This window comes from Aptenodytes patagonicus, chromosome 6 (assembly GCF_965638725.1).
Source record: "Aptenodytes patagonicus chromosome 6, bAptPat1.pri.cur, whole genome shotgun sequence".
Lineage (NCBI taxonomy): Eukaryota > Metazoa > Chordata > Aves > Sphenisciformes > Spheniscidae > Aptenodytes > Aptenodytes patagonicus.
Window position 1 is genome coordinate 34,740,947 of NC_134954.1, and position 13,231 is coordinate 34,754,177.

The window sequence follows — 13,231 nt, forward strand, 5'->3', positions numbered from 1 at the left end:
TATAAAATTGTTATGTTTCGTTTCAGTGGTTTAGAAAGCACACCTAACTGAGAAATGTCTAATGTTTCTATGTATCCCTCTCTTCATTATGAGCTTTGGGGGAAGGCAGAGAAGAACTGACGACCATTTGTAAGAAACAAGCTTCACAAAGAGCATCCCTTCCATCCTTACATGCTTTTTCTCTGCTTTTCGTTCATGTTTGCTATAAAACTAGGTTTGTTGCAAGTCCAGAGCAGGTGTATTGTTTTGGTTTGGTGTATTGTCCAGCTTTCTTCTGTAGCTAAAAGAAGCGCTCTGATCTAAGAAACCATCTTCCTGTTTTCCCTTATGTCTTACACTTCTTGGTTGTAAAGATTCTTGGGTTTTCTTGTGGTTCTGTGCTCGATAACCATTTCTTCTTGTTTCCCCAGAATTAAAAGGAATATGCTTCTGTTTCCCCCTTGTCCAACATCTGAAGGGTTTTTAGTTCTCAGAAGGCACAGAGCTCTAAGTTCACCTCTTCACTCATTTAAGTAGTTTTTAAAATTTTCATAGCTCCTGGACTGGAGGATGTTCCCTACAGTAAATATACCGGTCTTGGAAAGCTGTAAGCTTTCTGTGGCAAGGAGTGCTTACAGGAAAGTATACAATCAGTGATGTGAGGTCAGTTTGTGGTCACTGAATCCAGGATAACGTCAGTAACCTGACTCTCAGAGTCAGTACGTGCATTGAAACACCTTGTGTGCTGTCATGAAGTTAGTGTACGATGTAAATAGCTCTCTGTGTATCAACAGGGATTCTGATGACTCAGCCAAGAAATGGTTCAGTGGTAAGAGGATGGAAACTTTGCCCAAGAGTTGAGAAGATAGTATTGATTGGTCTCTGAGGATGCTTTTGCTCATTTGAAATCACACAAGCAAGAACGGCAAATTCTTTTAACAGCCTTCCATGAGCTCTTAGGATTTCTTTGAGAATGTACCGTGTAATTCTTAGCTTCTATACTAGCATGCAGTAGGTAATAATAAGATGGTTAATTTAAGATATTTTTTAAACAGTAATGGCCTCTTGTACACCATGGAGTATCTTGAACTTCTCTTATTTTTATTAAGGTGAGAAACTGATAGGAAGAGACAAGCCGATGACTTTGAGAGATTGCAGTGGAAGTGAGTTCTGTGGATCACTTCTGAGGAGGAGGACTTAAGTGTTTGTACCATGGAATTAGAAAAGAACAGCGATGTTAACAGCAAAAGGAGATGCTTCAATCAGACCTCCCATCTTTTTTCTTATTCCAAGGAAGCTGAGCACACGCTTGTCAGAAATGTTACAGCAGGAGCTAACCACTCTGGTTTTGGCCAGGCACGTTCTGTCAATGTTTCAGAATTAAAGTTGTCAGAGGAAAGCCTACCTTATTTAAGTTCATCTTTAGATGCATATATTGAAATGTATAATAAAAAGAGAATGAGAATTTGCTGTGCGCAAGTAGATGAAAGCAAGAAAGAAGCCGCTATGTTGGGAAGGGCATGCGACAATATGCACTTTAATTGTGGGGTGTGTGATGATTGCAGACAAAGCCATTTAGGTGAAGATTCACAGCTGGAGTATCTCAGTGCTCATGAGCAAGATTTTGATGATAAGAATAGCTCAAGTGAGTTTTCTGAGCAAAGGGAAACTATAGGAATTGAAACCTTAAAGCTGATAGATCCAGTTCATGAAGTTCCAGGGGGGGGAGTCCCAAAGGAACAAAATCATGTCATTGACGTGTCAGAAGATTGTTCTCCTGCTTCTGAGTATGGCGTAGGTGACCAGACCTGCCCAGAAGCAGCTATGCCAGAGCTTCCCCACCTGCTTCAGGACTCTCTGTCTCTGCCAGATTGCAATGGCATGACTTGTGATCATCAGGAAGAGCCAACAGAGTATCATAGTGTTGTTTATGGAAGTATACTTGAAAGTCGTGCTTATAGGAGTAAAGAAAGGGTCTGTCCAAATCCGCTTGTATGTGACAGCTTAGAAAATGGAGAGGTGAAAGACATTGCACTGATTGACGGCACGCTGCCACCCCAAACGGCTACAAGTGAAGAAGTGTCTGAAAACAATGACAGACACATTCACAGCATCTCAGTGAAGCAAGACAATCCTTTGCTGTCACCACGGGAGAGGGCCCCTGCAGTAGCCATACAATTTTGTGAACATGCAGGGGACTCTGCTTTCTACAGTTGTGAAGAATCTGGTGTGTGCGCACGTGGTGCCATCTGCGTTGACTGCACTGCAAAGGATGCCGAAACCCAATTTCCAGTCTCTGCAATTCTCACTAGTGAGAATCCCTTTTTTGAGGTGGAAGTTGCAGATAAATCCTCCCATGGAAATACCAGCTCTCTGAACTCGGAGTTGGAGCATTGTGGAAACTTGAAAAACATTACCAGTGACTCTATGGTTAGCCAGGCTGTTGATGTGAGTTCGGATTTTAGAGCTTGCTTTACAACAAGCAGAAGTACCAGTGCTCAGGTTTGTCTCTCGTCCAGGGCTATTAATACAGAGATAACAATGATGAACAAATCTCGACCTGTGGGATGGCGCCATGAAACCTGTGCAGACGTTGCTTGCAATACAGACTGGTCATGTGGAGCCGGTACTACGGTGCAAATTCAGTCACAGCTTACTGAGATGCTGGAAAAACACTCAAATGGCAATACTGCAACAGCTGAAAGAAGTTCACAAATACAGGTAATTTAAAAAAAGAAACCATAACCAAACAATTTTGATATATAGAACTTTTTTTAACTTCAAGTTGCTCAGAACTTGTCTATACAAATGTTAATCTGTAACTTTTTTTAAACATTTTTTGTTTAGGAACAGCGGGAATCAAAAAATGAGCTTTGTAGCAGCGATTTAAAGATAAGTGCTGACAGGTGGGTCATGAATTGTTCTTGGTTTGGAATTCTAGATGCTAGATAAGATTTTTTTTTCATGAATGAAAGGTTGTCCGTGACTTAACAAAACTGATGGTACTAAAAGATTGCTGGGCAGCAGCTCCTGCGATGGAGGGTAGGGCTGCCTTTCAGCGGGACATGGACAAGCGAGAAGAATGAGCTGAAGACCTCCTGAAGTTGAACAAAGACCAAAGCAGCCTTGGTCTGCAGGTCTGGCTGGCCAAGAACAAGCTGAGTGTAAGTCAGCAGTGCTCCCATATGGTGAAGAAGGGAAGCCACATCCTGGGGCTGCATTAGCAAGAGCGCAGCCAGCGGATGGAGGGAAGTGTTGATTCTTCTCAGTTTGGTGCTCGTGAGGTTTCATCTGGAAAGGTATCTCCAGCTGTGGGCCTTGTAGTGCAAGAAAGAGATTGGCAGACTGGGGAAGGCCCACCAGAGGACCATGGAGCTGGTGAGGGGAGTTGGTGGAGCACCTGATGTGTGGGGAGAGCCGAGGAAACTGGGTTTGGTCAGCCCAGAGAAGGGAGGGCTGGGGAGGTGGGGAACCTCCCTGCAGTTCTTGGCAATCTGGTGGTGGGTTGCTGAGAAGACAGAGTTAAATTCTTTGCAGAGGTGCATTTTGAAAAGGCAAGAGCCTTTTACAGTGAGGGCAATTCTAAGTGGGTATAAGAAAAAGTTTCTTACAGTGAGAGTAGTGCTGGAACAGCATTGGAGAGATGGTACAGTCTTCTTTCTTGGAGACTTAAAACAAACAAAAAAAAACCAAACCCAACAACAAAGCTGGACCGGATAAGACCCTGAGCTAATTTTGAAGTTAGCCCTGCTTTGAACACAGGTTTGTACTGCAGACCTCCAGAGATCCCTTCCAACCTAAATTATTCTGTGACTGTGGAAGCAAAATAAGTGTGTCTGTAGATCAACAGAGTTGCTAAGTTTCTTTTTGTTCTTATGACTGCACTTTTTGGATAGAAAAGATTATGGTGCTTGTGCAGTTTCCACCTCTCAGTTAGGGCTGATTACAATGTGAAAGCTACTGTAAGACATCATTTTTTTTGTGTGTAGTAAATAGGAAGAACTGATTTGATTTTTCTTTTCTTTTTTTTCCTTAAATTGTATCAGAAATAGCTTCTGGAAAGCTACTTGTTTCAAAATAAAACATAATGAATGTAAAATATTGATTCAAGGGATTCAAGATTTTGTTTATTATTATTTTAAAGGCCGGTACACCTTGACAAACAAGCTGTGAAGAATTCTGCATCAAGCTACTGTCAAAAAATACTGCAGAGAGCGATTGAAGCAGAATTGCAGATTCTAAACACTCATTATCAGATGTGCTATCAGCACTGCTTGAAGATTTACAAACTGGCTTTGGAGGAAAACACACATTTTAGCAGGCATGTACTTTAATGTCCTTTTAAATGAAATGGATAACTTGGTTAAAAGGCCTTAATTGCTAAGTGTTACTGATGTATTCTATCTATAGCTTGTAATAGTGTTTATAGTTAGCATTGTTGTCCAAAAGAGTTTACATTCTTGTAACTGCCAAGTCTTACTTTCAGCCTAAAATTTTCTGTAGTTTTCACAGACCCAGCAAAATACAGTTTGTTTCCAGGAATGTCTTTCTGTACAGGAGGAAAAGTACAGAAGGAATAGTACAGAGAATCCATTCAGGAGTGGACGAGATGCGTGGAGGGGGAGCTGGGGAGGAGGCGGTAAAGGAGAAAGAGAGAGGAGGTGCAGGATTGTTAAGAGGTGAGGGAGGAAGGGGGTGGCGATTGCAGAGTCTCTAGCTGATAAAGCATACGCCCTGTAGCAAACCTGGAATTCAACCAAGAAGTCCTGCCTCTGAACGCTTTACTGCGCCACGGATAGCTATAAAACCTCATTGCCATAGTGTCTGCTCCATAGCTTAGGAGGGGGTTCAAGAGAACCCCTAATAACGCTGTGAAGCAGAGTATGGCTCCAGAGAGCTACTGTGCGTGTTAGGAGTGAGCTCCTGTTCTTGCGCGATGTGGAGGAATCTTTAAATACTGTAAAATGTTTGGGCAATTCTGGAAGCAGTAAAATAAATGAAATATCTGTCTAAATTGATCTTATTTTCTTATATATGTTTTAACAGATGTAATGGAAATACTGAATTAGGTTCATCTCTCATGTTGGTTTTGGAAGAGCTAAAAAAGAATTATAACAGTATGAGAATGAAAATAAAAATGGGCATACCTTTAAATGCACTTCCGCCGCTATCAGTTGAGATGAAGTTGTTCCCAATCTCCTCTTCTTATGTCCCGTGCAAGGTAATTTCTTAATTGCTTTTTGTTTTTAATATAAATTTTGCTTCAGAAAATTAAGACAAATCTTCTCTTTTTTGACAGTTGTTCAGAGAGGATCTTTGCTATGAGTAAGTAGTCCTAATTTCTGGTATTTATTAAAGTTCAAAATAAATAAGTGAGTTTAAAAGATGTTAAACTTAGAATTTCTTTATTTCAGGATGTATCTTGTTGCTCCAGACTGTTTAGCTGAAAGACTAACATAGCACTTTGGATACAGTGATTTTATTTTAAAGACATTTTTACTCTGTAGTGTTCTAATATGTAAACTATGGAGTTGTATTTTTACTATCTTTATAGCAAAAGTTTTCAATTTACAGGTAATTTTCCTGGTTCCCTACTTTCACTACTAAAATCTTTGTCTCTAATCTTAATGCTATCTGTCTTAAAAAAAAAAAACCAAGTAAAAAAAACCCCAACAAAAAAAAACCCCAAAAACCCAAAACTAAAAAAACCCAAAAAACCAACTCAACCAAACAAAAAAAACCCACAAAAACCCCAACAAAACAAAAGACTTTGCTGCCAACAAAGATAATGTTAGGCATATAAGCAGCTGTTCTGTTAAGATTATCATTCAGTTATGAAGAATGATCGAAAAATAAACTCATATTTCAGGCAGATGTGTGGTACTGCGTGTTCAAGAATCATGTCCAGATACTTTATGTAAGTGGAGATTAAAACAAATTTGGCAATAAGTTTTCACTGCATCAGGTAAACAACTAGAGATCTTTTTCAAATTTCTTGTTAAGCATTAGTAAAATTAATCAAAAATTGCACAGAGATTTCAAATTGTAGAGACATACATTGAAACATCACACAGAAAGCCATCTAGGTATAAAGGAAAAATAGCCTAACATAAACCTAGAACGTAGCTTTATGTTTCAGGTTGCAACCAATGCTTTTATAAAATAGAGGTATCAAAAAACTTTGGTTCTCATTTTAAACTAAGGTTTATTAAGCACATTTTATTTATTTTACTGTGAGCTTTTGGAAATATTTAAATAATTAAACATTTAAATATTTCAGAGTACTTGGTATCATTGTAGAATTTAAAATTGTTATGCCGCATTTTGTATGAAATTTTTGGATCTGTTTTAGTTCTGTTTCAGGTGCAAGAAAAGCTGACACTGAAGCACCAAAACTGCAAGAAAGGAAGATTTCTGTCAGCATGGTAGGGAATTCTTCATTACTGAGTTTCATGGACATTAATGTTGTGAAGCATAGTTTCCTTTTAGGTATATGCAAATACAATCAGTCTTCAGGACTCAAGCTGGAATTCTCTGCCTGTAATCACAAATGCAGCTGATGTGACCAGAATTTTGATCGTCCTTTCAAAAATAAACTTGGGGGTTTAAAATAACTTGGGGGTTCTTGAAGATGATCAGTAGGTTAACTTTTTAAAATTTACCTGTTTAATCAATTAATATTCTGAAGCTCAGAAAAATAACATATAATCAGGTGCAAGTGCTATGACATAACTGAAACATGTTTGTAGGACAATCCACAGACTGTATGTTTAACTGATGGCAGTCAGCCAAGTGACACTACTTCCTCCAAGACATTTGAAGAACAACGTAAAGATCAGGATGTGGAACGTGGTAAGCCAATTGCTTCTGGTACAAATACTACATTATTTGTTAGTTAAGTTGTTGGAGGAAAAAAAAAAAACAAACCCTGTGTAAAAACGTATATATGGATACTCAACTCTCTGTGATGGAATGCTTAACATTATATCAGCTCTATATTATACTTTACATCTTGAAAAAAAAATTTGCTACTTAAATCTGAAGTGAAAACTAGTATGTGTCACCTCTTTGTACTGTAGTACCAAGTCACGTAGGTAGCTGGAATCCTCTTAAGCTCACAGAAATTTGATATTCATTCATATGACATTCCACGGTCTGAATTTTAACACACTGAAATTTATTTCAACTGTCAAGGCTGTGTGAAAAATGAAGAAGGGAATGAATATTGGTTTGATGCTAAAGAGGACTTGGCAGTAGCAGATTTTTCAGTAATATCTGAAGAAACAAAAAAGCAACAAGAAAAACAAGACACAGTTGATTTAAGAGGTAAGGTCACGTGTTTACGCTGCCATACAATGTGTGCCAATGGTGTTTGTTTATTATTTAAGTATTCTGTTCCTTCTACAAGCGTAAGTAAACATGGAAAAAATGCTAGCTGGGTTTTCAGACTTACTTTTTTGTTGACTTTTGCAGTGAATGCTTGTACAGATATTCAGCTCTCTTCATCCGCATTTTTCCTTGAAAACTTTTACCTACGGTGGTTAAACTCTATTTATTAAATGTCCAGCCAATCGTGTAGCTGGAAATCTTTTTCTCTTCTTCCTCCTTCTGCTTTCTTCCCCATACTGGCTTCTTAAGAGTTAGCTGGGAGTCTGTGTTTGGAGACTTGGGTCCTGGTGATGGGCATGGTTAGAAGGCCCAGTGTGTTGAAAGCTTGTGTGCTCTGTGGTGGGGACTCACAGTATACTACCCATGCTTTAGCACTGGTACCTGTTAGTTCAGACCAGTGTTTTCTCTGGTTGTACCTCTTCTGCCTCTTCAACTCTCAGGAAATACTCAGGGAAAACAAATTTCACAAACTGAACTGTTCTGCTTCTCATGACACTCTCAATTTCTGTTAGAAGATATTCTTCGTTCTTTTAGGTTTTTTAAAGGTTTTCTATCTATGCGTTCCGAAATCTACAGAGCAGATGTTAGCTTGAACTGAAACAAGAATAGTAACACTTTGCTTTCTTAACGTTTATTATTAGAAGCGAAGATAATGGAGAGTGGCAATGAGTGTTCTTTTATTCATGTTGGTGGCTTAAGTTCCTCAGTGTCAGAGGTATGCCTGTTCTTATTTACATAGTAGTAGTAATGTCTTGCCTCTTTTCTGAATTCTTTCATACTACACATTGCAACCAAACATGCTTCTATTTTGTAGGGTGATTTAAGATCACATTTCCAGAAGTATCAGATTTCTGACACTCTTATCTCTGTGGATTCTAGTAACTACAGGTATATTAATACAAGTTTTACTTGTTTCAGGTTTTTTTTTTCTGTCAAAGTAAGTGAATCATGGGAGGGAGGAGGGAGTTGCTCATAAATTTGTTTCAGTAATTAATGTAGATACAGATAGGTTGACAAAAACTTGTCATTCCAGACAGCTTCTCATCTTCTGAGAAGTTAAGGAGTCTGAAATTTTCTGTTGAGTTTAATGGAGATACAGTTAATATTCAAAAGATGAGAACCATCATGTGTTCTTATTGATAGTAATTTAATACGTTTCCTTTTTTTTTAATGCCTTAGGTATGCATTTATTTCCTTTAAAGACACTAATAAAGCAAAGTTAGCTGTAGAGGAAATGAACCAGAAAAAAATAAAAGGAAAACCAGTAAGTGTTGAACTGGTAAATACTTCGTCAGAGTATAAATACTTGGTTTCTCAAGTACTTACGAGTAAGCTTTGGCATGAAATCCAACCTGTTGATAACAGTCAAAGAAATGATCAAGATAAATCACTCACTTCAGCCTCCAATTCTGTGAAAGCACCTGACGCCACCTCTGCTTCTGAGAATGTGCATCTCCTTCCCATAACTTCTTCAAAAATTTCTTGCTCTACACAAGTACCTTCAGAAACAAAGCGCCCTGGTCTGAAATCATCTACTGAGGATTCAGTACATTATTTGCTTGGAGTTAATCAAAAGGTAAATAATTATTACTAATGCTCCTTTATATGGCAGATTAAGAGCCTTAAAACTTCTTGTCCCATAACATGTTACATTTAATATATGTAGAATGATGTTAGGATAGGAAAACATGTTATGTGTCAGTAATAAATTTCTGGCCTGCTGTGGAAGAGTGAGAGCACCATTCATTTGTCCCTGCATCAAATTGTGATACTCCCATCTTTTTTTCTTAATCCTAAGCCAGCTGGGAACCTAGCCATTTGCACTAGATTTTTCATCTTGCTTTTATCCTCTTTTGAGTTTCCACTTGTAACACTTTTTTTATGTGAATGTCTTGTGATTTTTATACAGGAAAGATTTTGGGATACTGGAGGGAAAACTCTTGGGGTTTTTAATATAAATCTAAGAAACCTCTATGTATAAATATAGTATTGTGTATTTGCTCAGGCTGGTCCTTGGAGGATAAGGCAAAGTTAGTAATTGCTGGTGTTGCTCTCATAAACTATATAGATATGTTACTTTCAGGGATTTAACTTTAAACATGCTAGTCCTCTAGGAAATATAAATCGGATCTAATTTAAAGTAGCAGGAATGTCAGTTACACATAAATGCATATAGTAGTCTTATTTCTAATTTACAGATTGGATAATATGAGTGGTTGTATTAGAATAACTTACTGACCTGAATCTGTATCTCTCACTTTTTCTTTTTCCATAACAGGAATATTTATTAGTAGTAAAGATACGTTGTATTACTTGTACAATACTTAACCCGTTCACTTTTTGCTTATTTTGATGCAATTCTAGGATACTGGAGAAAATTTCCTGCAGAAAACATCTGCTCCTTTCTCCACTAATTCATATGATGCCTTTATTTCTCCTAATGCATTGAACTTGAGCAGCTTTACCAAATTAATGAAGAAACTTCAAGAAATTCATCCAGAGGCTAGCAGGTGAGAGTATTTGGATTTCATTTCTGCCCTGATTTGTAATGGATCCAATATCCATGGTAACTAAGTGCTAAAAGTATTGCACAAAATGTGATGTAAACAGTTATGTCTTTTATTCACATAGAGACAAAATTGTGGATGCTCTGCTGGAGGTGAGGAAAAACAACAAAGGTATCCTAAGTGGCTTGTCCATCAATTCTATTGTGGAAAGGACCTCCATCATTCTAAGGAAGTCGACGCCCAGTTGTGGGTGGGAAAAGCAATGTAAATAAGTGAGTATTCTAGCCCGCAGAAATACACTGAAATAAAACCACTTCAATTTGTGTAGCCGTATAGCCTGCCTAGATTAGTAAGTAACTTAGTATAAAGCTCTGCAAGAAGTACCTGAGTGAATCCACTGAAACGATAGATTCTGAGGATTGTTAGCTGTTTTGCAGAACACGTGTAAACATATTGGCTTGCTAGCTCTATGGACTCTATAAAACTTGGTATACTAGGGGTTTTATTATGCAAACTGTTCTATTGATTAACTTAGTGGAGAATGTCGTCATACATATTCTGTACAAAGGTGACACCTAATGGCCAGGCCTTGTGTAGCATTTCATAAAGAAATCCCAGCATAGGCTCAATTTTGGTTTAAAAATTGGTGATTTCTATCTGATGTGTGAGATTCAGTTCTGGACTAGAAATCTAACAGTGAGATTGTATGTCCCTTATTTTTTTCATGTTAAAGGACATCTTGCATGATAACACAGCACTGGATGCTGCAGGAAGCTGCAGCAAGCTGAACATGCTTAAAACCACAGCGCAGATTTCCAGCAATGTGTATATATATATATTCTCCTGTAGGAGGCATCCTTGAGTTGGTGCTTGTTTCAGTCTCCTACTAAGCTTGGTATTCTGCTTGCTTTAGGGCTGCTAGCAGTGCTACTACCAGGTTTCCCGGCACTGCCCCATTATGTTCTTAGCAATGCTCCAGCTTCACTTTTGCCCACAAACACAATCTGTACGATATTTATTCTTCTGTAGTGTTTCTTCCCAAAACTGCACCACATTCTTAATGCTCCGATTTTGGTCTCAAAGCTCCTGTTTCAAGGATGTCAGAGTCAGTTTGGTTTTAATAGATACCACCTCTTCCAAGATGAGTAATATTTGTGCCGATAGTTTTACATAACTAAGTATCTTTCCCACCCATTGAATGTTGTTTGTCAGACTAAATTCTCCTGGTCAGTTGCCTATGCACGTGTTACTGTAGTGCACGAGTCAAACCATAACACAGCCTTAACTTGAACAGAACTGCTGTGCATTACATACTAGAGCTATAATAGAAGTAGAGTGATTCTGCCCAGTAAGACGAAGCAGAAGCCTGGGCTAGAAAAGCTTCCATAGATGCATTAAATATACAAATAGATGCTCATAGCTCATTCATCTCAGTCCTCATTTTGGGAAGTAGTATCAGTGACCAGAAAAGTCCTTCAGAAAGACTGACTGTAGATTGTATTAAATACACAGAGACAAAGGATAGGATTTTACATACAGCATAAGATTATACCTCCCATAGTGATGAAGAGCATGAAATAATCTCAACCAATACGCATGCTTGACTGAGTTCCTTTTGAGAGGATTAGTGTAACAGAAGTTTGTTCGTTTGGCATTTGACTGCCCTGTGAGCTTTTACATGTGCCTTTATGAATCAAAATACAATTAAAAAAAAAAGTCTTCATATTAATCTACTGACTGACTTCCGCAGGAAGTTTGCAGCTATGGACATCAACTCATCAAAAAAAAAAAAATCTTACACTTGAAAGTATTTTCAATTAGTAAGGTTTTAACAGCCTCAAATGTGTTGTGCTTTCCATGTCAAGTGGTTTTTTTGTGGGTTTTTTTAATGGTGCATGGGCTTTACAGTCATAATTGTTCCTATGATAGTGGTTTTTTTTCTGTTGCTTTGCTAAAGAGATGATGACCTATAACAAGTTTTACTTTCATCATGAGGGAGCTGTGAAATAGTCGAGTCATTAGTAAGTAATGGGGAAAAAGAATTCTCATCTTTCCATAGTAAGAAACAAGTATGTAATATGTTTAAGAAAAGATGATTCTGCTCAAAGCTCATCTACACCAATTCTGGTACGTGTATAGCTTCAGACTTTCCTGAAGGGTAAGTGTCCACTGAGAAATACCACCTTGGAGCCTTATGTTCTTGCAGCTGATGAAACGTCCAGAGTTGTACAGATAATACTTTTATGTCAAGCTGTATTACATAGTATTTAATGTATAACAACTTGAATTCAGCTTTAAAGTAAAGCACGATATAATCTTGCTTTTTTCTTTGGCTGACTTAGCCCAGAGTTGGACACCTGAATGTTTATAGATCTTGTATGTTTGTTGATTTTGAAGGAGTAACTTCATTAGAAATGGGAAGTCAGGTTTTGGACTGGAAAGTCCTTTTATTCTCATTAGTGAGCGGCTGTCATATTTACCTGAACAGCACGCTTAACCTTTTTCAGTTTTCTAAACCTAATGGTAGGCAGCAGTTAACAGGAATTGTGATGCTATAAAAGTTATTCAGTGCAGCATTAAAAATGGCTGCTTCCTTAAATTTTATCAGTACCAAATGTCCACGCTTGGAAGCTTTCTGTGAAATTAATAAGCTGCATAGTAAAAATTTAAAACCAGACCAATGGAGAGGTGTCTTATCAAAGCATAGCTAAAACAGTGCTTCGAGAAACATAAAGAAATGCATAGAGTCTAGGCACTCCTAAATGATGATTTGATAACTTAATTTTTAATTAATTGATAAAAAAGTGACCACCAGATATGATTTGTTGCATAAAGATTATATATTTTATTTTATTGTAGTCATTTCTTTCATGTGGTTCTTGAAGCTAGGAAACCTCACTCTTCTGTGTACTTCTGCAGTACATAACCACTAGAAGCTATAATAATTTTGCTTTCTCGGGTATTAAAACTGCTGATGTTCCTTTTATTTCAGTTTGAGTGTGTACATGCAAAATTTACCTGCTGCTTTTTTTTGTGTTGGTTTTTTTTTTTTTTTTTAAGTAGATGGCTTTCCGATTACGAAGAATTGATCATCTCCCTCTGGAAGATTTTTGCAAGTTCTATACCCCAGCTCGTTCCTGGATCATACTGTATTTCTTGTTTATTTCAGCAGATCTTAATGAAAACTCATGTAGCATCACTGTATGATATGCAGTCTTATCTAAGAGAATGTAACCTGAAGGTCAGTTTGAGGTGTCTTTCTGTTTATGCAGATATTAAATGATTCTTCCCAGTTTTGTTGTTCCCCGTAGTTGGTTCAAGCATTTCAGCAGGTTTCTCTAAGGTAGAAAGATCAC

General features: G+C 37.7%; 1 protein-coding gene across 1 annotated transcript in view; it reads left to right on the forward strand.

Moving 5' to 3' along the window:
- The first annotated feature begins 1,134 nt into the window (after nt 1–1,134).
- The window catches only part of RBM44 (RNA binding motif protein 44), a 44,890-nt gene continuing 32,793 nt past the window's right edge, over nt 1,135–13,231 (forward strand). Inside the window, exons 1-13 of the mRNA XM_076340591.1 lie at nt 1,135–2,700; nt 2,827–2,885; nt 4,124–4,300; nt 5,026–5,200; nt 5,279–5,304; nt 6,332–6,404; nt 6,729–6,831; nt 7,174–7,305; nt 8,010–8,083; nt 8,183–8,256; nt 8,548–8,944; nt 9,733–9,878; nt 10,000–10,141. Of these exons, the coding sequence (XP_076196706.1) occupies nt 1,192–2,700; nt 2,827–2,885; nt 4,124–4,300; nt 5,026–5,200; nt 5,279–5,304; nt 6,332–6,404; nt 6,729–6,831; nt 7,174–7,305; nt 8,010–8,083; nt 8,183–8,256; nt 8,548–8,944; nt 9,733–9,878; nt 10,000–10,141 (3,087 nt within the window). The 5' untranslated portion in view covers nt 1,135–1,191. The remainder of the gene's footprint in view (nt 2,701–2,826; nt 2,886–4,123; nt 4,301–5,025; nt 5,201–5,278; nt 5,305–6,331; nt 6,405–6,728; nt 6,832–7,173; nt 7,306–8,009; nt 8,084–8,182; nt 8,257–8,547; nt 8,945–9,732; nt 9,879–9,999; nt 10,142–13,231) is intronic.